This window comes from Mauremys reevesii, linkage group 4, assembly GCF_016161935.1.
Source record: "Mauremys reevesii isolate NIE-2019 linkage group 4, ASM1616193v1, whole genome shotgun sequence".
NCBI classification, from domain to species: Eukaryota; Metazoa; Chordata; order Testudines; family Geoemydidae; genus Mauremys; species Mauremys reevesii.
In genome coordinates, this window is record NC_052626.1 from 20,200,099 (window position 1) to 20,228,070 (window position 27,972).

Sequence of the window (27,972 nt, forward strand, 5' to 3'; positions counted from 1 at the left end):
TCTGCCTGTTCCTGGGAGGGCGGCAGGCGGCTCCAGTGGACCTCCCACAGGCGTGCCTGTGGATGCTCCACTGGAGCTGCGGGACCAGCGGACCCTCCGCAGGCACGTCTGTGGGAGGTCCACCGGAGCCGCAGGACCGGCGACCACCAGAGCGCTCCCCACGGCGTGCCGCCGTGCTTGGGGTGGTGAAATTGCTAGAGCCGCCCCTGTTTCTATGTACAGTATTGTATATCTAAATACATATGAAACAAGCAGTAGTGGTGAATTATATGGGCCCGTGGTACCTATGCTCCAGCAATATTCAGGGCCCGGCTCCACCAATGTTCCAGGACGGGTCTCTCCCCTGCCCCTTCCTGCCACCCTCACATGCCTCTCCCGAGCATCCCTGCCTGCACCCTGGGAAGTGGTCAGGTCCCCCTGCAGCTCTGCACTCTGCTCTGCTGGCTCTCGGCATCAACTGCCGCCACAGGATCCTAACACCCCAACCACTAGCGCCAGGGCAGGCTGACCCTGACCCTACCCATCCGCCTCAAACGGACGGACCTTTCCCTTTTCCGGCAGGACCCCCCCCACCCGCAGTCACCATTCTTACCCCATGCTGGGCAAGGGGCAGCCCCTTCCTGGACCTCCGAGGGGCCCTAGTAGCACGTCTAGTGACAGTGATACAAGGTGAGTGTGCTGCCAGGGGTGAGAGGGGGCCCTCCCCCGGAGCTTGCTGCTGCTGACGGGAGGAGGGCTGGGAGGAGTCCTCTCTGACCCCAGCTGGTGGCAGCCTGCTTGCTCCCCAAGCTCCTCATCCCTGGCCCCACCCCACCCCACCCCACAGCCCACACTCCCCAATCCTCTGCCCCAGCCCTGAGCCCCCTCCTGCACTATGAACCCCTCATCCCCGGCCCCACCTTACAGCCTGCACCCCAAGCCCCTCATCCCCAACTCCACCAGAGTCCTCACATTTTAACATTTTATATATATATATTGGCTTACGGCACGGTGGGGGGGGGAGGTCTTGGACCCATTCTGGGCACCACCAAAAATTATACAAACCTGCCTCCCCTGGAAACAAGCTGAACTTGAAAAATAAACTGGTACAGGTGACTTTTAATATAGAATCTGTTTGGCCCACACAAGGCTGTGCTCAGGTTTATGTGGCCCTCCTGTGTAATAAGGGTGGATAGCTCTGGGTTAGAGCATTCAGCTAGGATGTGGGAGACCCACGCTAAATTCTGTCCTCTTTGCTAGAGGAGGAGACAGGATTTGAAGCTGGATCCCCCACCTCCGGGAGAGTTCTCTAACCTCTGAGCTAGGGGATATTTTGATGTGAGGCTTCAGTCTCTCTCCTGTTGAAGCTATTCTGCTGTACTTAAATAATGAAAGAGTGGCCAGAATCGACACACTGTTGCAGTGCCACCACACCCTTTGCATGCCCCCTATGCCAGGGCTTGTAGGAGGGTCTTCAGAAGACAGCCTTGTAACTGTCCACCTCAGTTCCTGCACCAGCGAAATCCTCTCCCAGCCAGAAATAGGGCTGGAGGTTGGGGAGGCAAGGGGGGGAAATCTCACCCTTAATTTGTTGGCAGACTGAGGCCCACAGGTCACATTCTGAAAGTTTTCCTCACACCATAAAGGCTGGACTTAACATAATAAAGGTTTAAATTATGCAGAAACTCACTGGGGAAGAGGCAGTTACACCATCAACATGTGGGTCACTGTATCATGATGCAACATCACTGACACTTTGAGGCACAGATCTTTTCCCATAGGACAAATAATTAAAAGGTTAAAAGCCTTAGTCTGTCCCCCTAAGCGCTGGTTTTGCTACATTCTCTTCTAAAACATCTATAGAATCATCAGTATTTAAATAGCTTTGTAACTGTAACTACATTTTAGAAAACCAAAACATGCCTTAATGTGTTCTAAGTGGATATTGGGAACAAAAGAAAGAAATGCACATGAATAATTAAAGTGAAATGTACTGCATACATCATATTACAGCTATTAATATGTGCTGCAGGGCCACAAAAAGAATACCATGACCATATGTCTGAAAACTCTCATTGTTCAAAAACCAGGCTGAAGAATAATGGTTTCTCACCTTCATTTCTGTACAACATTGACCACAAATCTACCCAACAAAGGACCCATTTGTGTGCAGCAATTTAACATCCCCCCCATACACAATTGTGTTTTACAATGTAATTGTGAAAATGTGACTGCGAGATTTGTAATTCATTACTGATGGAGGAACATATGCATTTATATCCATAAAGGATCACACTTTTTTTCCCCCTTCTCTAAATTGGGACCATGAGCTAATCTAGGATTAGAATTCAGTGTTCTGGGCACTACTATTTAATTTGATATACCTTCTTCCTTTTTGTTTATGAAATGTAATATATGGGGCTTTTATTAAGAAGTTCATGCTGTAAATAAGTGCAATTGCTGTTCTAATTTCCACAGAAGTGTATAATGGAACTAAAAATTAGAATGTAATTGTTAATTATATGTTAAATGAAGTGCAGGGTGCTGACTAGCTGTTGGGTAACTACTGTGATTATTATGGGCTCAAGCTGGCAAACAATAATCCTCTGTGACTGTTGGTTTTACAGAAACAATACAAAACCTCCCAGCTTCAAGAGAGAACTTCCTGTGCTAAAAAGGCTAGTACCCTTTATCTGATGGCTATTCTACAGCCAGACTCTCCCAGGGGCAGAGTCTTTGATTCATCCCAGCCCAACTGCCATATACAAACATCAACCAGATTTACAGCAATAATTTTGGGGGAATTATTGAGCATGCTCAGTGAGTCTTTTGAGATCTGACAGATGCTCCCGGCCCTTCCTATAGCTGTAGCAGACAAATCATTGGGGAAGGAGAAAAGCTCTCTCACTGCTGGAAATGTAATTAAAACATACAAACAACTCAGCTAGCTGGAGTAGTGGGTGTTGTTACTCCAGGTTGGTGTAAGCCACACAAGCTACAGAACCCTAAAATGAGGGAGATAAATGAACTAAGCATAGAGGAGTATTGGAGCATGGCAGCTGAGGAACTAATTTGTAAAAGCTTTCCTCAGTTCAGGCTGCTCTAAAACATCCCTTGCACGCACGCGCACACACACACACACACACACACACTTATAATTTTATGCCTTAGGAAACTGGAAGCTTTCCAAGGGTTGGTGTTGAGGGTGAATATGATTTTGCTTAATACTGGGGAGAGGTGCCTGCCTCATCCCTTAAATATCCTTTGGAGCTTTGCTCCCCTTTCATCCTTTCTTTGCTCCCAGATACTTTGGACAGTTGAAACAGTTTCTTACATAACTATTGGTAGCATCAACAGTTATCGGTGTGGACAATGCACAATATGGTCTTGACTTTAGCTCTCCAGAGAAAATTTTACGTTGTATCATGTCATCCATCTTGTGAACAGTACTCCTAAAATTGTGATCCCTAATTGTATTCAAGTTAGACAGCTACCAAGCTAATTAATCTATTTTGAAGTTTAGACTTCATTTCATGAACTTTGCATTTGAATGATGTTGGGCCCCAAAGCGTGTGCTTTTTTATATATACATATGCACACACACACACACACAAAACAGACAATTAAATTATTCAAATAATTTTAGAACAGTAACTAAGAAAATCTCTTCTTAAAAGATTCTAAAATGGACAATGTGCATTACATAATTATCTTCATGTGACAAATTGTTCGGGGAGAGGCCTTTAACTCAACAGCAGATTTAAAGCTTTTCAACCAAGTGCTTTAACAATGAGATGCAATTAATAATCCTAGTTTTTCATCTCTGACAGTATACTTCAAAGACTTTAACAGAAAAATACAAATCTCAGAGGCAAAGCTTCAGCTGGTGTAAATTCTCATTGTTCTACAATGGACGATTTGCCCCTCAGTGTGGAAGACTCTTTAAACAGCTGGCATTTTTATTGCTGCTTATTCAAACATACTTTCTTATGACATAACATGTATGATCTATTTATTGGGTTTCAAACTGATTGTTCTTTAGTCCCTTTTATAAATACTGGAATATTAGATTATTAAATGCCATAGTGACAGTTTTGTGACACATCCCCTTTGTGCTGCTGTATGTTGGGATCCCCAAGTCCCTCTTCCACTCAGTTTGATTCTGGAATTTGTCACTCAGGTACTTTTATCTGGCATACAGCAACACTATGAACAAGCAGGCCAGGCTCAAATGCAGAGGATGGATGCAGGGTACAGTGCAAATCCAAAGTTACACAGCAGAATTTTTCCTTATATACATCTTTACTAGAACCTGCATTCCTGGCTATACATTGCATCATATGGTTTCATGATTGGTTTGGTTACTTTTCAAGAACCAATTACTTTACAGCATTCTTTATCCATGTATCACTTGATCTCTACATTTCAGGTTTATCTTGTTCATTGTCCCTAGTATCAGCATGTTCCTGACTATTTCAGCTAGACTGACTCTAGCCTAATGCGTTACACCCTTATTTACAACTTTATCTTCTATTCACCTTCCCAGTCATGCCCACTGAGAAATGAGGTCTGTTTTAGGTCTAGTTATGCCTACATTTCGGTGACATACGGGATCTGTAAAGCTCCTTCGCTAGGCATCTGAGGATTTTCCTGGCATAGAGAAATCCCTGGGTGACATACAGCCAATTCTATGCTACTTCCTCCTCCCAGCCATCCCTAGCCCCCTAGCTCTCTGGAGGAAGGGGCATGGACAGAACACTGCTGCACTCCAGTGATGCCTGGGTGGCATAGTGGTTCTTTGAACAGTAGCCCTCAGGGTTTCTCTAATTTATCCTAGGGATCAGGGAGTGCAAAGATGGCATACCACCGCACCCTGTGCTGAACACAAGTTGGCCAGATCTGAGGAAGAGCATGTGTCTCTCTCACAGAAGATCAGAATACTGCACTAAATGGACTTATGTTCTGATCTAGTAAGGCAAATCAGATTGTACGCTGTTTGGGGAAGAGACCATGTCTTAATATGTATATGTACAGCTTGTAGTAAGATGAGGCCTGGATTCTCATCAGGGCTGCTAGTGCACTGAAATATTAAAAAATCACTAATAAATCCTATTTAGAGAAATTCTGTTTATCTTTCTATTTCTAGCCAATAGTACTGTTTACACTTCTACAGCATCTCCCCTTTGAGTATGTCAGTCAGCTAAGCCACACAACACCTGGGAGAATTAACCCTATTAACATACATAAAATTGAGGCAAAAAGAGGTTATTTGACTTGCATAAATAACTCTTATGAATTGCTGTCTTAAGTGTATTATATTTAAAATTCAACAGACTGTATAAGAAAATAATTTAAAAACAAATATGGAAAACCTAAGATGTATTTTGGTTGTGAGAACTCGTTTGGGTTCCTAGAGCTCAGGGCCACTCTTGGAGAACTAGTAGATTACAGTGGCCCACAGATATTGGTATCTTTACTGTAGAGATTATAGACTACAGCTCCCAGCATCCAATATTCCATTTTGCAGTTAAGTTTCAATTTACCTGGTTTTATGCAAAAATGTGGTGGTTAAGCTCCTGGCAAACAGCAAAAGAAATCCTCATTTAGGCTAAGTCTGGTTGTCCTAAGGGACACTCTTTGTTGCTTAGCAATGGGCCTGTGAAGTTGAAAACTGGCTGACGTACAGTCCCTCCTAAAATGACAAGTTTATGAAACATATGAGCCAAAAGTGCTAGCTTACAGATGACAACTCTGACTTTTGAACTAGTGATATTTTTTTGGTGGAGCACTTAATTTTCAGAGAAACTTAGAAAATATCACAATAGGAGCTGACATTCTCCTACTAGATTTCTGGGGAGTTTTATTTCAAGCTTTCCTTGGATAAAATTATTTTGAGATTTATGAATCTTCTCTAATCACAAGGGAGCTATAATCACAGCAAGCCCTTCAAAGGAGCCTTTAATCTCCCTTCTCATTCCTTTATGATACATCCTCCTTTTCTATTCAACTGAAATATATGCCTCACTAGAGAAGTGTAGCAAATAGCAGGAAATACTAAGACTGTTGGAACATAACCATTTCCCAGCAATTACCTAAATTATTAACCATTTGAATATCACCAAAATGTTGCTGCATTAGATCCCTGCAAAGGAGAGAGAGATTAAACAGTACATGATGATGCTATGTGAAATATGAAAATGTCTATTTCTTTTTGATAGGATTAATTTAATACTTAGATGGTAAAATAGCTCCTCTGCATTTTTTCCTCCCCCATAGAGAGAGCTGGTGCACAGAGAAGTTGCTCTTTGATCTTTCCTCCAGCTTCTGTTGCTATAATAGTCCTTAATAGGCACAAGAATTTTAGTTTCAACAGACCATGGAAGCGCCATATTCTTTTTTTAGATTTGATGCACAGCAGATATTACTGATAAATCTTAACACAGCAGGCATCATAACTGTTCCTTGCCTGAAGAAGAAAAAATAAATGTAATGCTGGCAAAATGATATGGCCTCTGGCTGCTCACAACACTGTCTCCATAAATTAATGTGGTTTTGGTAATAAGCAAATTTTACAGGCATTATTTTTAACATATTTTCATGGTAGCTTTTTTGGATATTCTGAATTAATATCTTGCACTTTGCAGGATTGAGGCCTTATGCTGTTTGCTATGAGATCCATACATGAAGGAAATGGAGTTGCACATCTGTGTAGGGGGGCTGCCCACATGGAGCTCATTGCATGAATGGGACTTCAGTTTCCATCACCTATTTCCTAATAGTGTCCATCATTAAACAAAATGCTCAGTAAGATCAGGCTCCGGTGAGCCAGAGAGGGAGTTCTAAAAGTGGACCCTTGTCACTGAATGGGACTGACAGCATTTTCAAATGCTTCACTAGAGACAGATTGGGTCTGATTTTCAGAAGTGCGGCACAGCTGGCAGCTCTACTTTAGTCGCAGAGAACAGCAGATTCCGTCTTTCAAAAGTGGAGTGTATCAAAGTGTTTCAGGTTGTGAGCCCTAAGACTTGAGGCACTCAAAATCAGCAGCCACTTTTGAAAATACTGACCTTTGTTTTCCACTCTCAGAAAGGACTGTAAGCAAAAGCATCTCATCTGATCAAACCAACAGTGGTGAACAGGGAAAGATGAAATGTCTAAGGCACCAATCTTGAAAACACTTGCACAAGCTTAACTTTAAGCATGCATGAGAGCAGTCCTGTTGAATTCAAGAAATCCCACAAGTGGGGACTCCCTCCCTGACCAATATAGACAGTACAGGGGGCAGGGGTAGCTCAGTGGTTTGAGCATAGGCCTGCTAAACCTAAGGTTGTGAGTTCAATCCTTGAGGGGGCCACTTAGGGATCTGGGGCAAAATCAGTACTTGGTCCTGCTAGTGAAGGCAGAGGGCTGGACTCAATGACCTTTCAGGGTCCCTTCCAGCTCTGAGATAGGTATATCTCCATATATTATATATCTAACATACCAACTACTGCTGAGCAAGAGATCAATGGAAAAGCTGAAGTACAGCTGGAAAACTTTGCCTTGTAAGTATCTTGGACTCAATCCTAATCCCACAACATGGATGCCTTAGAAGCCAATGTAGTAGTAAAGCCAGGCCCCAAAATTATAGAATCCCATATAGCTCCTTATTGCAGTTGGCAGATGACTGACATTTCTCCAGAAAGCAAAAGGAGAGAGGTAAATATGGACAGATCAGCCGAGAGGCCAGCAGATTCATGCACTGTCCAAATCTATCTGTCCCAGTTTAGGAGGGGAAAGGGTAGGCTGTGGCTGATACTCTAAAGTATTTCTCTACCAGGCTTGTACTTTGATTTTGAACCTGAGTGTTGATTCTCCCGCTCTGCTAAATGTGAACAAAGTACTTTTATGGGGACTGTGCTTGTTTTTTCAGGACTGGGTTCTCTGAAATTCAACAACATGTAAAGGCCACCCAAACCTGGAATGTAAATTATATTTATATACATATATATATATATATATATATATATATATATATATATATATATACATACACATACACATACATACACACACACACAGAATATGTATATGTGTGTGTATATATATATATACATATATATACACATACATACACACACACACACACACACACACACACACTGCAACTACGAGTTCATGACGAGACTTGCAGTATTACACATAACATATCTAATGCTTTATTTCAAGATAAAAATATTCTGAAAAGGATAAGACATTTCAAACAAAATATTGTAATAAATATACAGCAGAGCCAGTTCCAAGCTTAAACTCCTATGTAATAAGCAACTTTCATAACCATTTTGTCCAAGGAAACATAGCAGTATTACATTGGTATTACAAGACAGAAAGAGCAAAGAGAATGAGCAGAACAGGTCGACGCAGCTTTTGTGTTGATAGAAAAAAAAAACAGAATCCAAAGCAGGAGAGTTCACCTGGGTATTTAGATTTACATACAAAATTTTCTCTTATGGATTTAAGTCAGATCACAATATTACTGAAACATGTTGTATCAGGGCTCATAATCACAACTTGAAAATTAACAGATCATTTAGCCAACAGACCATTAACCCCATAAGTCATTATGTGGGTGCCCTGACATAAGTAGCCCAGATTATGGGGCCATTAGTGGGTCAATGCAGGAACCACACATGGGGTTTATGTGAAAAATCTTTACAGAAAGAAAGAAAAGCTGCATGTTTAATAATTTACTTGCAGTACTCAGGGCATCCATGAATTTGGAAGGTCACAGCCCATGCAAGATTATTCTGTGGATCTCAAAAACATCTCTAGAGGGCTGAGACATTAAGCCTTGGCCTCTACACCTCCTTTGAGGAGGTATGACAGCATGAAAACAAAGGCTAGCAGATGATGCTCCACAGAGACGTCCTTTGGCCATTCCCCAGACCCATCCCCTAAACCTACAGAACTCCAAATGTGCTGTTTTCACAAAGTAACTTTTGCAAGGCTGGAGGGTGTGTACACACATGTGCATGTGGAGGAAATATTGTGTTGGTGCCCATTCCCACCTAGAGTTTTGAGTTCTGTATATTTGGATCTGATTATTTTAACAGAGAGATGGGCCACCTGATGAGGGTTGCTACCCTTGCTGATGCCAAGCAATTGGTCAAGCATGCTATGTGATCAAGCTCCAAACAACTGGGAGGAGATGGTGCCTACCGCTAGGGACCACTTGGAAGGGTGAGAGAATGGTAACAGGTTTGTCTAGCCCTGAGAACTCTCATATTTTTCCTGTGGATTTTTCAAATCCAAGAACGAAGCATACATTATTTTCCACCACATATTTGCAGTTCTACTGCTCTTTGTTACTGTATCAAAAATATCACCCCTGGAATTCAAACATTCACATTTGTCCATACACATTCCATTCAGCAGAATCCACTTATCAGGTACCAAAGCAAACAAACACATCTGTTCAACTTCATTAATGGGTAGGAAACACCCTCAGTGCAAGGTATTTAAAAGAAATGACATAAATGGTACAATGAAATTGCAAGAATTAGTTTAAATAGCACACCTGACCAATGAAATGGAATTCCTTGAGCACCCAAAGCCCTCTGATGCTAGCAGGACTTTTGGGTGCTCAAGGAACCTGGTGAGAGCAGCAAGTGTTTTGAGGGTAATTAACAGGCATGAATTGGTATTTACTAGCACTTTTCACCCTCTGTATTCAACTCCCTTTCTATCATAACTGCTAAATGACTGACAATGTTTACATTTTATTTACTTTAAAACTAAAAAAAATCTTAAATTTATTCATCTGAGCTCTGACAACTGAGACATCACTTAGTCAACAAGTTTGTTTTCACAAGAATAGATCAATTAAGAAGATTCGGTTGTTTTGGTCATTTATAAGGGTATTAAATCTACAGAATATTTTAAGTGTTACTTTAAAAAAGTGATTCAAATCACTCTAAATAAGAATGTGTTTAAAAATCCAAGTTAAATTTAATCAATGTATAATCAAACTGCACTTACCTCTACGATGATTATACCAGGGTGGCAAAATTGTAGCCCATGTAGCCAGTGCAGACCATGGCCACTTCCATCTTTTATATACTGATATGGCCCATGGAGACTACAGGATGTGGAACAAGATGAATCATGGTATGTTGGATCATATAGTCTCTATGGGGTGCACCACCAGATTAATGATGAGGGTGGCTGCAATCTGTTCCATTGTGTGTAAATTATGTGCAGCCCTTAGGCTGTTGGTAAGTTGCCAATATAGCTTTTGGTTAGGCGTACTTTTTAATGTTCCGGTGTAACATGGTAATGCAAAGTCAAGATCAGCAGCTATTTTCATTCATGTGGCCTGATATACAAAGTAAACAGTGAATTACTGCCACAGCAACTAGAGTCTGAATGTGACCACAGACAGTGTGTCAGTCCAACAGTCTTTATTGTGTTGTTGTATTCTATACGACATGGTGAGCGTTAATTTCCAACTTTCATCTTTTTCCAGCCAAGCCTCCTCCATGCCCTCTCAAAGGCCACTTGTCCCATGAGGAACGTGATAGTAAAATTACGTTTGTACCATTCTCTAGATTCCAGCACCAGAAAAACAATCAGTACAAGAAGAAAAAACAGAGGAGGGGGGGGGGGAGGGGAGAGAGAGGTAAATAATTGCATTAGCTATCCTAGAGGCATTGACACATGACAATTCAATTATGACCTACCTTTTCTTTCCTCGCAGCATTGATTCTGTCTAATTAGCACAAATTTTCATAGGCTAATTAGGAAGTAAGTACATGGTTAAAAAGAAGTCAAACATTGTGTAATCAGTCTATGGAATGCATGGCTGCAGGCACTCAGTTTAATATGCTACTAGAGTTAAAGAGGGGTTGAATAGTTTTATGGCCAATTATACCAATTACATTTGAACTTATGCAAACTAAGATAAGGGTCATCAAGCCTCATAGTTCAGAGGGAAAGTTGATCATCAAGCATTCAGGGAGAATTTTCCAGCGCTGTACTATTAGCCAGGTGTACGTGTATATGCATGCATTTGGATGGGCAGAGTTGATCACTGCCAAAGGCAGAAAAAAAAAGTCAGTCTTGAAAGGTCAAATTATCTGTTCCATTATGACAAATGCTAGGTTTATAAGTCAATATATATTTTATTCAGCCAGTATTCTGCCTTGCAAAGTTCATATTCTTTAAAATGATATCTATTTTGGGGGGGGGGGGCGTGGGGAGGAAGGGAGGCATGCCTTTAAGAAATAATTCAGGATCTAGGTAAAACAGTCTGCACCTCTTGATAACTCTTGATAACTGATTTCAAATCCTTGCCCTTCTCACAAATGAAAGTATGTTTTGTTATCTCTTTCTAATTCCAGTGGGCATCTGTCTATTTCACAAAACACTGCACAATTAGCAGGATCTGGTCAAAACAGGCTTAGCGCTGGAATAGCAGTGATGTTACTGATCAGGATCAACTGGCAGAGCTCTACGGGAAAGCTTTTATGTATGTGCCTGGCACAATAAAGGCCTGACCCTGGATCAGGCCTTAATTAGTAGCAAACTACACATAAAATGTAACAAAAAGATAAAACCCAACATCTCTTAAAATGCATGTAAATCAACAAGTCACACTAATAATACTGTAATTGTCTTTTTCCCCTTTACTTCCACAATGAGAATTATATATATGCTATGATCTCATTTCCTGTTTATTTCCTTTGCTTACATTTTTACTCCAGTTTTCAAAACTAGATAATGTTTTCAGTATAAATATTCCTAAATGCATATTCATGGAGCCAATGCAGTCATAGTATCGGTTAATTTTTAAACTACACTTAAAAGGATGATGAATTTTCAAATTTCAACTCTACTGCAGCCACAACTCCCAGTCCAGCTGGCAATGCTCAGAGAGTGTGCAATTGAACACATGAATAACAGATTCTACAAGCTAGGCCCTCAGAAATCAGAATGCCTATAATAAAGCACTGCTATCTTCTGGGCTGTACAATTACACTTTATAAATTAAAATGATGTAATTATAGCCAGCTGAGCTGATCGCAGCATAGCAACAAGGACTATATTCAGGAAGAGATTCTGAACTCTTACCTGAGGTGGAATATTAGTCACAGTTCACTATGGTGGGCCTTCTGATTGCTACTCCCTGAATTGGCTCTGTCTGCTTTCCCCAAGCACCAGGCAATACATTTGCTATAGCTGTAGCCATCTTGTTATTCAAAATATATAACCACAGCATTTCTGAGTGTCAGTGTTTTAAGGCTATTGCTGTGTGTTTTTCTGTAGTTAAACATTAAGGAATTTTTTTTTAAATGGTTCTTATGGTAAAAGTACAAAGTTACTGTATATACAACTCCAAACCACAATTCATAGTAAATGTGTAATATTAAAGATCAGAATATTGTAGCAGAAAAACACTATTTTTAGTAGCACCTTAACTCTTTTGGGTCCAATACCGTTCAACACAGAGGAGAAAGAGATGCTGCATGCAAGAATAAAGATGCTAAGGATCTCTCTCAGGAGTGATCTTAGATTGGGTTCAAATACCCATACAACTTCAAGTACCTCACCCTACAAAACAAAACTAATCAATTTCAGTTTGGTAAGCTTATAGGTAAAATGGTGAAAAATAAAAAAACAAGAATAAGTACAAATGCTAAATATTATTTAGTTTACATGGCAAAATTTTCTACTGAACGCAAAAACATTCACACATTGTCACTGCCTAATTCAATGTTTAAAAGGGACACAGTCAACTAGAAGTCTACTCAATTTTTCAAAAAAATTTAAGTGGTTTTACAATCACATTTCCAATTGTAATTTTTTCTCCTGTAGCTGTTGAAAGACAGGTACAATAAAAAGTGAAACTGACTGACTGAGGGCTGATTCAGCTCCCATCTAAGTCCATGGAGAGACTGATTAATTTCCTGGGGAGCTGGATCTAACAATAAATAGTGGACATTCTCAAAGTGACTATACAAGAAGTTCTGTCACATGCAAAATAATCAAATTTAAGGGAAAAAATTATTTTTTCTAATCTCTTTCAGCAAACAACCTTAGGTACTACTTATAACAACAGCAGGCAAAAAGTTTCAGACAAAAAGAGCGATTTAAGTTGATGGTGTCCCTTTAACTTAGAAGAATTATGTGTATTACCCAACAGGAAGAGCACACACCTACCTGTTATAACACATGTGCTTTTTAAAATTTTTACTTAAAAAGTCCTTGTAAAAATCTGCCATTTCTTCTGCACTCAATGTTACCTTTTGACCTGAAAATAAATTTCAACATAAATACATCAAGGTTATTCTTGCGATTAATACACTGAACTGAGGACTCAAGAAATGTTGCTCTGCTACAGAATGTGTGTGTGACCCACAGGCCCCATTGTGCAAAGAATTACTGTAGAGATGTGTGGTCTACCACACACCGGCACAGGCTTTCAAACCCTGACCAACCCGGCCTTGTTGGGTCACAAAGCTGCACTGGCAGTACTGCCAAGTGATGCTCTGTAACCATGGAGGCAGAGGCAGGATTTGCTCTTAATTTTTTTTAGGAGAGTTTAAACTATCTGGTGAAAACTTAAAATTAACCAGAACCCTCCCTTTCAGAAAGCATATTAAATTTTTAAAAAAAATGATCTCACTAACCTGTTTCATCTTTCATTTCCAGACCTTTAGCCTTCAGTCTTGAGTAAATGAATTCTTCTTTTCCCTAAAACACATTTAACATTATAACATTATAATTAAATGTATTTAATTCTTGAAGTCAGCTATCTTACTGATCAATAGTTTCAATAATCTGAACAATATTTATACACCAGATAATGACTACAGTGTTTTCTACTTAAACCAATAACTGGATCCTCCTCAGGAAACAATCATTTAGACCCAATCCTGTAAACTCTTAAGAATGCGCACAATTTTATTCATGCAAACAGTCCTACTGAAGTAAATTGCACTACTCATGTGAGTAAAGGTATGTATATATGCTTAGTGTTTTCAGGATCAAGACCTTACATTGTAAGTTTTAAATAAGGCAACATATCAGCTCTTAAGGTCTTCCTGCCTTATGCCCATTATAGTGAAATTCACAGAAAGATCTTAAGCCTTTTAAAATAAATTCATAGTTACTTAATAGAATTTTAAAAATTGGTAGCTTTTTTTTAGTTAATTTTTTTTCTATCTTAAAAACAAAAAAACAGAAATAGTTTTCATCACAGCTTGAGGTAGATAGATGAGTTGGTCCTCTCCAAACCTAGAATTCAACATATTCTTCCCATGTAAGAAAAAAAACTGAGAGGGACCAGGAGTGAAATGCACTGCTTGTAGCCATTATTTAAAAAACACATCAACAGGACAGTAAAGTTGGTGAGGGGAGATATGTCCCTCATTTTCCCCTCAGTGATTGCATCTATGCCATTGGAATTAGAACAGTAGCTCAGTTTTCAGTAACCAGCTTTAATCTCACATTCCAGATCCTCCAGAAAAGAGAATAGTCACAACCATATATTTCTAATGTAAAAAACAAGCAGCAAAAAGTTTGGAGAATCTCTTTATACATCCTCAAGCAACAGTAATGTACACACACATTTTAGCTTTGCAGCTCATCTTTATATGCACTCCTCAGTATTGATAAGCCTATTTAATGGCCAAAAACACCCTCTAATATTAATCAACTATAAAATCAGTTTAAAACAAGAGATAAATAATTGCAAAACCACACCATTTAGGAATGGTTTATAAAGGTAAAATAATTAGTTGTAGTGCTCTCAACTATTCTGAACAGCTATATAATATAAAATTATCATGGTTCAATGTCACTATACAATGCAATTGTGAAAAAATTTTCATCTAGCCAAAACAGAATCATGTTTTCTATCAGCTGCTAATGCCACAAATTCTTAAGGAAACTCAGCACCACCAAGTGGCTTAGTACCTCATCTACATGCTCACCTTTCTGAATGACACATTCTGGCTTGCCCAGAATTGTTGGTTCCAAACTTGAGTTTCCTGTCTAAATTCCCTAAGTCTTCGTCCCAGTGGCGATTCATTTTTAGGAATATGAAATACTATTGGTCGGAGGTTTGACTGTCTGTCAGGAGGACCAATCCAATCATTGCAAGAATGTGCTGGAGGGCAGAAACTTGAAGCCTTAAAAAAAAAAATACATTTAAAAAAATTTTGCATACTGTTTCTTAGAAAAGTATAATAAAATGTCTCACACAGCTGAGTCTAATCTTAAAACACAATAATGAAAACAAAAGTTTTGAGAGTTCAGGTTAGCTTGATTTAAGTTTACATCAGTAATTCACTTTTATTATATGTTTATCAAACTGTCAGAGAGGCACAAGTGACTTTGGGATACAGACACAGACTAAAGAAACCCTTATATCACACTTTCACTTCTTCATGTCATGGACATTCTGTCTTGTTAATATATTTGATGGTAGCATAGGAGACTGTTAGGTACAGGATGAGCCTCGTATATATTTTCATTTGCAGTTTTCCTTGCCGTTTATTCTTTGCTTGTGTATGTTTGTAAGAGTGCATACAGGAGGTACTAACCAGTGGTTTGTTGAGGGCGGAGTAGGGAGAACTCTGGACTACTAACATACTCTGTTAATGACACTTTTTGATTTTGGACAAGTAACCTACCTTCTCTGTACCACAGTTTCCCAATCTACAAAATCAGGGTGATATTTATTTGTCAGAGAGGCGTTCTGAAGTATGTAAAGCACTCTCAGATGAAAGGCAAGGCACTATAGAAATATAAATTATTGTATGCTACCAGCATTTTTAAAGTTATTAAACAACAACACCACCACATTCTTATTTCTCCATTTATAATTAATCTTAGTTGTATCTTGTAGGCAGGTAAACTAGCGCCTGTATGTGGTTCACACTGCATGAATACTCTCACTGACCACAGTGGGACTATGCACAGTGCATAAAGTTAAGTGCGTGTATAAATATTTACAAGATTGGGTCCCTAATCTGATGTTCTTTATTTAGAGAGCTCAGTGAACAGGTAACACCTGCACTGTGCTTAGAAAAAATATTCTAAACCCAGGTCTTGTGGAATCAACATTTAGAACAGGGATTGACAACCTCTGGCACGTGGCCTGCCAGGGAAAGCCGCTGCCAGGCCGGGACGGTATGTTTACCTGTAGCGTCCACAGGTTTGGCCAATCACAGCTCCCAGTGGCCGTGGTTCACCATCCTATGTCAATGGGGGCTGCAGGAAGCGGCAGCCAGCACATTCTTTGGCCCGCGCCGCTTCCTACAGCCCCCATTGGCCTGGGACAGCGAACCGCAGTCAGTAGGAGCTGCGATCGGCCGAACCTGTGGATGCTGCAGGTAAACAAACTGTCCCAGCCCGCCAGCGGCTTTCCCTGACACGCCGTGTGCCAAAGGTTGCCAATCCCTGATTTAGAACTTGGCTAATTTTGCTATATTGAGGAAATTCAGATTGTGTAAAGATTCTCAAACTCTAGCCTCTACTTGTATGATAATGTAGTAATTAGTCTAAAATTGGACTACAATATAAATAGGCTTGGAAGGATTAGATATTTACCGGTAAATGTCAGTAAACATTGCTTTCACCATATATGCACAGCCCAATAAAAAAAAATTCCATCAATAATTGAAATTTATAGCTAAGCAAATTAAGAAAAATGTTGCTTGAGAACGTATTACAGCTTGATTTAACAATATTTACTTTATCTATTTTCACAGAATCATAGAAATATAGGGCAGGAAGGGACCTCGCGGTCTTCTATTAAAGCCCCTTGCACTGAGGCAGGACTAACCATTATCTAGACCAGCAGTTCTCAAACTGTGGGTCAAGACCCCATTTTAATGGGGTCGCTGAGACTGGCTTAGACTTGCTGGGGCCCAGAGCCGAAGCCTGAGCCCCACCATCCCAGGCCAAAGCCCAAGCGCTTCGGCCATGAGCGGAAGGGCTCAAGTTACAGGCCCTCTGCCTGGGGCTGAAGCCCTTGGGCTTCATCTTTGGCCCCCCTTGGCCAGGCCAGTGGGGCTTGGCCATTGAACCACTGGCTGCAGGGTTTGGCAGCAAAGTTTTTACTATTATTATGCCTCCTCAGCCGCCCCGGAGATTGCATGTGACATATCAAAAGTGTCTTCTACAGCAGTGGTTTTCAAACTTCTTTTCTGGCGACCTAGTTGAAGAAAATTGTTGATGCCCATGACAACTGAGCTGGGGATATGGGGTTTGGGATGTGGGAGGGGGCTCAGGCCTGGGGCAGAGGGTTGGGGTGCAGGAGTGAGGGCTGCAGGGTGGGGCCAGGAATGAGGGGTTCAGTGTGTGGGAGGGGGCTCTGGGCTGGGGTGGGGGGTTGGAATTCAGGATAGGGTCAGGGCTCTGGGCTGGTGGTGCAGGCTCTGCAGTGGGGGCCGAGAAGTTGGGGTGCAGGAAGGGGCTCCGGGCTGAGGCAGGAACATGGGGTTGGGGCACAGGCTTACCTCTGGCGGCTCCTGGTCAGCAGTGCAACTGTGGTGCAGAGGCAGGCTTCCCACCTGTCCTAGCACTGCGGACCGTGTTGCACTCTGGACGCGGCCAGCAGGTCCAGCTCCTAGGTGGAGGCGCGCGAGCGGCTCCACGTGGTTCTCGCCTGCAGGCACTCCCCCGCCCCAGCTCCCACTGGCTGGTGGGGGCAGCGCGCGGAGCCCCGTGGCCCCTTTGCCTACGAGCCGGATCTGCTGCTGGCCGCTTTCGGTATGCGGCATGGTGTCAGAAGAGGCAGGGACTGCCGGAGTTCCTGGATGCTGAGCCAGTGCCTTGCATTCTGGGTCACAACCCGAACTTTGAAAACCACTGTTCTACAGACGCTTTTCCCCTGGGCAGGTTGAGTCCAGGAATGGGAAGTGTGGCTGTGGCCAGTCCCGGGCTCTTCCCGGCACGGGGGGGGGGCTCGGCTCAGGGCTTCAGCCAGCCTGGCCAGGGCTCCTCCAGGCAGTGGGAGGCTCGGCTCGGGGCTTCGGCTGGTCCGGGGCTCCTCCAGGCAGGTGGTGGTGGGGGCTGGAGGGCTTGTGGCTCTGGCCGTGAGGGGAGGGCACAGGGGTCTTGGGGCTCCAGCCAGGCATAATGAGGGTGTGGGCAGAAGTGCGGAGCTGGGGGCTAGCCTCCCCACAGGGGGCCTCCACCCACCACCCATGGGTTTTGGCTTTGACTCTACCACCCCACCTGGGACCGCAGAGCTTGGGTGGGCTTAGGCTTCAGTGCCCCATCCTGGGGTCCTGTCATAATTTTTGTTGTCAGAAGAGGGTCGCAGTGTAATAAAGTTTGAGAACCCCGATCTAGACCATCCCTGTGTTTGTCTAACATGTTCTCAAAAAACAATGACAACAAGCATTCTACAACCTCAGTTGGAAGCCTATTCCAGTATTTAACTAATCTCACAGTTAGAAAGTTTATCCTAATAACTCTCCCTTGCTACAGATTAAAACAGATTGCTTCTTGGCCCACCTTCAGTGGACATGGAGAACAATTGAGCACCACCCTTTTTATAACAGCCCTTAACATAATTTGAAGACTGTTATTTTGACATTTGATGTTGACAATTTGTGTTTTAATGGTAATAAAGGTTTAATTTTTTGAATCTCAGCATCTACTGTCATTACATAATTGTTGTCAGACTGCCCCTCAGTTAATGTTCTACAACTAGATAGAGAAAAAATGTTTAAAAACAATCAATATTATCCATCAAAATTATCTTTAAAAAATTGAATTCTAACCAGCCTAAATATAAAACAGGTACGTGTAATAGTTTTCTCAAGACCGGCTAGATTTTTTTTAACCCCAAATTACACTTCATTAACAACACTTGACATTTAGGTAGCTCTTATGAAAAAAATCTCCAAATATTAATCTCCACAACAGCCCAAGAAGCAGGTAAATATTATCCCTGGAGAAAACAAGGCACAGAAGAGCAACATAGTTTGCCAAGGCCATACAAGAAATCAATCAGTAGCAGCAGAGGGTCTGATTCCAAATCACTTGCTGGTTGGGTTCCTGCCAGACCTTACTGTTTCCTAAGCAACATGTTCATTTATTTGCTAATCAAGAACCACATACAATTAAAAAGCGGCTAATGAGATTTTATGAGACTTGCCGTGACCCTTGGAAAATGTTTCATTTCTTGAGAAGTGCTGTCCAAATACTATTGATGGTTTTACAAAACTTCTTCAAACAATTAAACAGGAAATGCAAGTAAAATCCTGTCATGAGAAACCCTGGGAATACGGGGACGCATGATAATCTAGGGAAAATATCACCCCAGAATCCACACCCCCATTCCCGCACCAGAGCCAGGAAGAACAGGACTACTTGTAGCACCCTAGAGACTAACAAACTTATTTCAGCATAAGTATTCCTGAGTCCTGTTCTTTTTGCGGATACAGACTAGCACTGCTGCTACTCTAGAGCCAGGAGGAGAACCCAGGAGTCCCGGCTCCCAGTCTCTAGCTGGGAGAGTTCAGCAGATTCCCTACTGCCCCCAGGAACAAAGCGCACGAGTCCTGACACCAAGTGCCCAGCTGCACCCAGCAGGGCCCCAAATCTTGTACCAAAAACCATGGGGGGCTCCATGCAGGTCCAGTGGTCTTCCTGCATAGAGCCTGAGGCAGGGCTGGAGCCCACCCTCCCGGAAGAGAGCTAGAGAGTTCCGGCTCCCCGCTCTGCCTACTGGACCGACGCCCCCCCTCAGCCATATAACCCCGGCGGGGCGGGCTCGCGCGCGCTCCCTCCCTCCAAACACGGGGCCAGACCCGGGCGGGCCGGGCTCCCAGCGGAGACTTTCCCCGCCACCCTGCGCCCTCTCTGCCTGTTTACCCAGCTCTCCGGCTCGCGCCCCCTCTCAGCGGCCAGGAGCCTCGCGCCGCCACCGGCTCGGGAGAAGCAGCGGCGCGTCCCAGAGCACAGGCGCCTCGCGCGCAGGCCCGCTCTAAGCGTTGATGCTGCCGCCACCGCTGCCATCGCGCCTCACCCGCCCCTCTCGCGGCAGCTTTACGGCCATGTCGCAAGGAGAAGGCCGCCCAAAACTTCTCCCTGCGGTGCGGCAGGCGGCGCAGCTCCGGCCTCTGGGCGGCGGTAACCGGGGATAGAGCGTCTCGATCGGTTTCTCGGCTGCGCAGCTCCGGCTGCCCTTCGCTCCCTTCTCCGTGCGCCCCCGCCGAGTGAGGGCGGGGACGGGGGACCTCGGGTTAGCCGCTGTTTGGCCTGCGGGAGGCTGACAGCCGCCGGCGGCCCACAGGTGAGAGGCCGGCGGGGAGGGGGGACTCTGACCGGCCCATGTTCTGTGCGCGGGAGAACAGCGTCTGCTGAGCCGGGTGAGGGGGCGGACGTCGAGGGGAAGAGCAGAGCAGGGGCTGCCTGAGGCGGGGGGAGGGGTCGGGCTGCCTGAGGCGGGGGGAGGGGTCGGGCTGCCTGAGGCGGGGGGGAGGAAAGGGGTCCGGGCTGCCGGGGGCACTGAGGAGAGGGAGAGGCGGGGGCTCTCAGCCACCTGTGGCCCCGGGGCCGGGTTATCGCTCGCTGCCGCCCCCGCTAAGGGGGAGCCGGCTCTGGGCCCCGGCGCTCGCTCTCCGTTCCCCGGGGACGCCCCCATTGTGAAGTCACCACCTGTCGGCGGCGGGGTGGCCTGGCGGATCCCGGCCCCTCCTGCAGGGATGTAGCGAGTCCGGGCTCCAGGGGACTGTCTTCCCCCAAGGCTGCTGGCTGGGGTAGGCGCCATGTGGTCATCCCAGTCTGTGGGGACTAGGGGCCATCTCACTCTCCCCCTCCCATTTTATGCAGGGGCCGCGGTGCTGGGGATGGTTATGGATGCTGCTTGAGGACAGGTGGTGCTGGAAGGGCGGGGGAGGGGGACCTCGAGTGAGGAAAGGTGAAGAGTGAAAGTGATTAGTGAAGGGCTGCCGGGAGGTGTGGGGGGGAAAAGATCAGGAAAAAGATCTTGGAGTTATCGTGGATAGTTCTCTGAAGATGTCCACGCAGTGTGCAGAGGCGGTCAAAAAAGCAAACAGGATGTTAGGAATAATTAAAAAGGGGATAGAGAATAAGACTGAGAATATATTATTGCCCTTATATAAATCCATGGTACGCCCACATCTCGAATACTGTGTACAGATGTGGTCTCCTCACCTCAAAAAAGATATTCTAGCACTAGAAAAGGTTCAGAAAAGAGCAACTAAAATGATTAGGGGTTTAGAGAGGGTCCCATATGAGGAAAGATTAAAGAGGCTAGGACTCTTCAGTTTGGAAAAGAGGAGACTAAGGGGGGACATGATAGAGGTATATAAAATCATGAGTGATGTTGAGAAAGTGGATAAGGAAAAGTTATTTACTTATTCCCATAATACAAGAACTAGGGGTCACCAAATGAAATTAATAGGCAGCAGGTTTAAAACAAATAAAAGGAAGTTCTTCTTCACGCAGCGCACAGTCAACTTGTGGAACTCCTTACCTGAGGAGGTTGTGAAGGCTAGGACTATAACAATGTTTAAAAGGGGACTGGATAAATTCATGGTGGCTAAGTCCATAAATGGCTATTAGCCAGGATGGGTAAGAATGGTGTCCCTAGCCTCTGTTCGTCAGAGGATGGAGATGGATGGCAGGAGAGAGATCACTTGATCATTGCCTGTTAGGTTCACTCCCTCAGGGCACCTGGCATTGGCCACTGTCGGTAGACAGATACTGGGCTAGATGGACCTTTGGTCTGACCCGGTACGGCCTTTCTTATGTTCTTAAGGATACTGAATGAGGCAGGAGAGGGGTGCCAGGGCTAGATGGGCACAGGGGAGGGGCGTTGGATGAGGTGGATGCAGGTGAAGGGCTATGGGTGTGTAGAAACAGGTGTAGATTGTCAGGGGTAGATGGGTGCACATTAAGGGCACTGGATGGTGGAGGAGGCTGTGAGGGTTGCTGGGGATAGATAGATGTGGGTAAAAGGTTGACAATGTTGGTTGTCTATAATCCCTATTCTGAGTAATGCAAGTGAGTGGGAAGGGTATATTTATTTACGAGGTGGGGGGGGTGTGTGTGTGTATATTGTACTAAAAAATTAAGGATTGGAAATTGCCTCATTGATTTTCTTCATTACTGAAGTAACCAATTTGTTCTGCATTGTTTTTAATCGTTATAGGTGAGAGAGTGAACAAAGACTTCTAGCAGTGTAAATTCAAAAGTGCATATTAGGGCTGGTGATTAATCACATTTAACTCATGCAATTAACTCACAAATTAATCACATTTTAGTCTCAGTGTTAAACAATAGCATACCAATTGAAAATTATTAAATATTTTTGGATGTTTTCTACATTTTTAAATTTACTGATTTCATTTACAACACAGAATACAAAGTGTACACTGCTTACTTTATATTATTTTTATTACAAATATTTGCACTGTTAAAATGATAAAAGAAATTGCATTTTTCAATTCACCTCATACAAGTACTCTAGTGCAATTTCTTTATTATGAAAGTGCAACTTACAAATGTAGATGTATTTTTTTTGTTACATAACTGCATGGGGTGAAAGTAACTTAAAGGACTTATCGGTGGTGGACGGGGTCCTAGGCAAGGTTGGGGGGGATGGCTCTGGGCCCCCAGAAGGGGAGGGGCCTCAGGCAGAAGGGGCAGGGATGGGGCCAGATTCCCCCAGCCAGTGCTGCCTGGTCCACGCCGTCCAGGGTTCCAGCAGCGATTTAAAGGGTCCGGCCACTGGCTCTGGCTGCCGTGAGCCCCAGGCCCTTTTAAATCACCAGGCCCCAGTGGCCCCCTATCAGTGGCGCTGCTGGTACGCTGCTTAAAGCGCTCCCTGGCAGTGCTTTAATGTCAGTTGTGTAGCGGCCTGTACTGGCAGCCACTTTTTTTACTGGTACGCTGTAGTGGCCCGTACCGGCTTACTTTCACCTCTGAACTGCACTCAAAAACAAAACAATTCAAAACTTTAGAGTCTACAAGTTCACTCAGTCCTACTTCTCATTCAGCCAACTGCCAAGACAAACTAGTTTGTTTACATTTACGGAAGATAATGCTGCCCACTTCTTATTTACAATGTCACCAGAAAGTGAGAATAGGCGTTCGTTGTAGCTGGCATTGCAAGGCATTTACGTGCCAGATATGCTAAACATTTGGATGCCCCTTCGTGCTTTGGCCACCATTCCAGAGGACATGCCTCCATGCTGATGACGCTTGTTAAAGAAGAATGCCTTAATTACATTTGTGATTGAACTCCTTGGGAGAGAATTGTATGTCTCCGGCTCTATTTTACCTGCATTCTGCCATATATTTCATGTTATAGTAGTCTCAGATGATGACTCAGCACATGTGTTTATCTTAAGAACACTTTCACTGCAGATTTGGCAAAACGCAAAGAAGGTACCAATGTGAGATTTCTAAAGATAGCTACAGCACTTGACCCAAGATTTAAGAATCTGAAGTGCCTTTCAAAATCTGAGAGGGATGAGATGTGGAACATGCTTTCAGAAGTCTAAAAAGAGCAACACTCTGATGCAGAAACTACAGAACCCAAACCACCAAAAAAGAAAATCAACCTTCTGCTGGTGGCATCTGACTCAGATGATGAAAATGAACACGTGTCGATCCGCACTGTTTTGGATTGTTATCGAGCAGAACCCATCATCGGCATGGACACGTTCTCTGGAATGATGGTTGAAGCATGAAGAGAAATATGAATCTTTAGCGCATCTGGCATGTAAATATCTTGCGACCCTCAGCTACAACAGCACCATGCGAACACCTGTTCTCACTTTCAGGTGAAACTGTGAACAAGAAGCGGGCAGCATTATCTCCTGCAAATGTAAACAAACTTGTTTCTCTGAGTGATTGGCTGAACAAGAAATAGGACTGAGAGGACTTGTAGGCTCTAACGTTTTATATTTTGTTTTTGAATGCAGGGTTTTTTTTGTACATAATTCTACATTTGTAAGTTCAACTTTCATGATAAAGAGATTGCACTACAGTACTTGTATTAGGTGAATTGAAAAATACCGTTTCTTTTGTTTTTTACAGTGCAAATATTTGTAATAAAAAATATAAAGTGAGGACTGTACAATTTGTATTCTGCTATAATTGAAATCAGTATATTTGAAATTGTAGAAAACATGGAAAAATTTAAATAAATGGGATTCTATTATTTAACAGTGCAATTAATTTTTTTAATTGTGCTATTAATTACGATTTTTTTTTAATTGCTTGACAGCCCTAATGCATATCATTTAATAGCAAGAAGCTTGCAGACAGCATTAGAGGTATATGCACAAAAGAACAGGGAAATATTGTATTTTTTGAAGTTAAGTGGTTCACTTAACTTTTTTTTTTTTTTTAAACTTATACCAGTAAAAGTCTCTGTAGCTTTTTAGCTCAAATTAGTTTATTAAATATTTTAAAATGACTTGAGGCCTTATAAAAGTTGTTAACGGTAGCATGAAATGTCAGTCAGTGTCTGATATAATTTTGTCAGTCATAGTTCTTATTCTTGCCTTATTTGTAGTTCAGTTGGAACTGGAGGATAAAAGATAATGGATATGGGTAACCAACACCCTTCCATCAAAAGGCTGCAAGAAATACAGAAAGAAGTCAGAGAGATTGAACAGCAGGTGGTGGTTTTCAGTGGCCTGTCTACTGACAGGGATTACAAGAAACTGGAGAGGACTCTGACTAAACAGCTTTTTGAAATAGATTCTGTAGATACTGAAGGAAAAGGGGACATTCAGCAGGCGAGAAAACGAGCAGCCCAGGAAACAGAGAGACTACTCAAGGAATTGGAGCAGAATGCAAACCATCCACACAGACTGGAAATAGAGGCCATATATAAAGAAGCTCAATCATTGGTAGAACGTGAGATCACACCTTTTTATAAAGGTGGCAGCTGTATAACTGATGAATTTGAAGAGGGTATTCAGGATATTGTATTGAGACTTACTCAAGTGAAAACTGGAGGAAAAATCTCGTTACGGAAAGCAAGATATCGCACTCTGACAAAAGTGTGCGCAGTTCAAGAGATTATAGAAAGCTGTATAAAGCAGCAACCTTCCCTGCCACTCTCCAGTGATGCACATCCTTCAGTCTCAAAAATTAACTCAGTTATGTGTGATGTGAACAAGGCTAGGGGAACTCTTATTGCAGTCTTAATGGGAGTAAATAATAATGAGACTTGCAGGCATTTATCCTGTGTGCTTACAGGTCTGATTGCTGATTTGGATGCTTTGGATGTTTGTGGTCACACAGAAATAAGAAATTACAGAAAGGAAGTGGTGGAAGAGATCAATAAATTACAGCAATATCTAGATTTGGAAGAGGAAGCAGACTCTGCTCATGCTTATGACTTGGCACAAAATCAATCCATTCTAAAAATAGAAGAGATCCGCAAAAAAATGAAAGAAGTTCATTCTTTACTTTTCAGAGCAGAAAATGCTTCTGATTTGTACTTGGGATGCAAGGCAGAACTGCAAGGTTTAATTGCCCACTTGGATGAAGTGAGTCCAGGAAAGAACCCGTGTATCAGAGAAGCCAGGAGAAGAGCAGTAATAGAAGTGCAAACTCTTATAACATATATTGATTTAAAGGAAGCACTTGAAAAAAGACAAATGTACGGTGAACAAACTGATGTGGAACACCAGTCTCATAAGGCAGTCTGGAGTGTTCTTGGACACTTGTCTCAGATTCAGAGGGAAGTGCTTTCTTTTGATGGAAACAGAACTGATAAGAACTACATGAGACTAGAAGAGCTCCTCACTAAGCAACTTCTGACACTTGATGCTGTTGATCCACAAGGGGATGAACGATCTAAAGTTGCCAGAAAGCAGGCAGTAAAGCTTGCACAGAATATTCTTTACTATCTAGACATGAAAACAGATGAGTGGGAGTACTAGAAAAGCAGTGGCCTCATGATAGATATTGCTTTCTTTTTTGCACTTTATGTAGACTGATAGTTCCCATGAGCTGCACATGATTAAAAGTTGTGTTCTTATATTCGCTCGGGTTATGGAGATGGTGTAAATAGTTGGCTTGACTATATGGCAGCTATCCCACACTTTCACCCACTTGCCATGGCAATTGTCAGTACACCATTTTTTCAGTTTTGGTCACCATGTTATGTGGGAGATACGGCTTTCTTGAGGAATTGCATAAGTATCAGAGTCTAATATTTGGTCAAACTGTTTTTTAAAGAAACCTAATGCAAAAGTCAGAGAATGCACATTTCTCAAAGATGCAGGAATTTCCTTAAAATACAGTACTGGAAAAACTATTTAAAGAAGACTGGGAATTTAAGATTATTGGCCAGATGCAAGGTTAGATCCATCAACTTTACAGCGGCATGGACATACTTCTAATGTGTTGTTCTAATCAAAAAATTAAATACAAAAAAAGTTGGCTATTCATTTCTGTGTTTGATTTGGTTCCATCCATTTCACCTTACTGTGTTTTTGGTTTTACAATGTAGCTGTGTTATAATACATGTTGGAAATTAACATTTACATACATAATGACTGGTTGTATCCATTTTCTTGTTGTACAGGACATCTAGGAAAGAGTCCCTCAAATGCAGGCTGCCATCTTATTAGAAGATAGCTATGAGACTTGAAAGACAGGAAAACTATAGTATACATAGATTAGATAAATGAGTTGTGTTTTTTTTTTGTTTGTTTGTTTTTTAACTGCCATCCATAAATCCCTGAAAACTGCACTGGATTATCTTTAGTTGCCATTTAGATGTATTTTAACTCAGTTATTGGATCTAGATTTGATGGGTCTTCTCAGCAACCTGTGAGAATGGAAATCACTTTAAAATGACTTAAGTCAGTGCGTACTCCTGATTTAACCTTGTAAATATAGTTAGTAACAAAATTGTTCATAATTTGTGTCACATTTCATACTGATCATATGTGATCTCAAACATAAGACTCAGAAAAGTCTTGCTTATGGTGTGATGTCTCTTCCTTCAGCTCACAAGCAGTTAAGTTAGTTCTGCAGCTTGTTAAACCTGATCCTATTTCTACATGCATGTTCCTCTTCCTTTGTGGATATAGGAATTTAGTAGCCAATATAAATCATACCAAAAGTGTGCTGCTGTAGAAGTATCATACAGAATGCTGCACTAAGTGGAATAATGGGTCAAAAATGTGTTTAAATATAGCTGTTTCCCCATATAGCTCCTTTCATGTTAGATTTATAAATTATTACTTTGTAATGGATTATTTATTTGCAACATTTTAACAAGTGTAAATCATTTCAGATATTTTATATTTTAAATACACTAATTAGAGAAAAAATATTTTTTGTGAGACAAGTGCCTTTTAACAACACCTTAAAGTTATACCACCTTAGATAGATACAGGAACTGTTTGTCTAATGCCAGCACGATGCATTTATAGTCATCTCTACCAATTGGATTTTTCTATTTACAATTCAGCTATAATATGTATCAAATTAAATAAAGTGATATATTAGGGATCAGCTGTGACTAGATGTTTGAGAGTGGGACTTGGACTCAGGAAATTTGGATTCTGTTCCCAACTCCCCACACAATGACTTGCTTAGTGACCTTAGGAGAGACAGCCAGCACCTCAGATGGGAAGAAGGGGATAATAATAGTTACCTTTATAAAGTGCTTTGAAATATCTGGATGAAACAAGCTATGTAATTTCAAAGTATGATTATTTTGATTCACTGAATTTTTATTCATGTTTGTACATTATTTGTCAAAGAATTTTTTTTAAATTAACTATAGTTGATAAGTAATAGCCCAATACTGAGGATGTATCCTTCGGATGCTTCTCCCTATTTTTTCAATTCATGCGGGGCCTTACCTGTACCCATCTCTTCCCTTTTTTTCTTTTTTTTTTTCAAATTACATCTGCTTAGAATTACAGTTTAACCTGCCTATTTCGGCATTTCTTATTCTACTGGGTAAAACAAATTGATTATTAATGG

At 42.2% G+C, this 27,972-nt stretch overlaps 2 protein-coding genes across 17 annotated transcripts in view; one reads left to right on the forward strand and one right to left on the reverse strand.

The window, feature by feature from the left end:
• LOC120404527 (kinesin light chain 1) overlaps positions 1–20,769 on the reverse strand; it is a 115,919-nt gene extending 95,150 nt beyond the window's left edge. For 4 of the 12 annotated variants that reach the window (XM_039537249.1, XM_039537252.1, XM_039537247.1 and 1 more), the window contains exons 1-3: positions 14,952–15,149; positions 13,647–13,710; positions 13,177–13,267 (exon numbers count right to left, since the gene is read on the reverse strand). In XM_039537249.1, the coding sequence (XP_039393183.1) occupies positions 13,177–13,267; positions 13,647–13,662 (107 nt within the window). In that variant the 5' untranslated portion in view covers positions 13,663–13,710; positions 14,952–15,149. Of the gene's footprint in view, positions 1–13,176; positions 13,268–13,646; positions 13,711–14,951; positions 15,150–17,483; positions 18,487–19,132; positions 19,262–19,586; positions 19,683–19,851; positions 20,132–20,637 lie in introns of those variants that run through there. The other 8 variants (XR_005598031.1, XM_039537253.1, XM_039537254.1 and 5 more) reach the window with 8 other exon arrangements.
• BAG5 (BAG cochaperone 5) lies at positions 20,134–26,420 on the forward strand. 5 transcript variants are annotated; one of them, XM_039537264.1, is made up of 2 exons: positions 20,134–20,272; positions 24,535–26,420. In XM_039537264.1, exon 2 carries the CDS (start codon positions 24,558–24,560, stop codon positions 25,908–25,910), a length of 1,353 nt encoding a protein of 450 aa, XP_039393198.1. In that variant the 5' UTR covers positions 20,134–20,272; positions 24,535–24,557; the 3' UTR covers positions 25,911–26,420. The 5 variants fall into 5 exon arrangements, with proteins under 5 accessions (XP_039393198.1, XP_039393196.1, XP_039393197.1 ...); XM_039537262.1 differs by having other exon boundaries at positions 20,143–20,272; positions 24,530–26,420; XM_039537263.1 differs by lacking the exon at positions 20,134–20,272 and adding an exon at positions 20,332–20,348 and having other exon boundaries at positions 24,530–26,420.
• Positions 26,421–27,972: the final 1,552 nt, after the last annotated feature.

What these genes read in the sequence shown, in the direction of transcription:
- BAG5 (XM_039537264.1), top strand. Translation starts at nt 24,558, where the DNA reads ATGGATATGGGTAACCAACACCCTTCCATCAAAAGGCTGCAAGAAATA.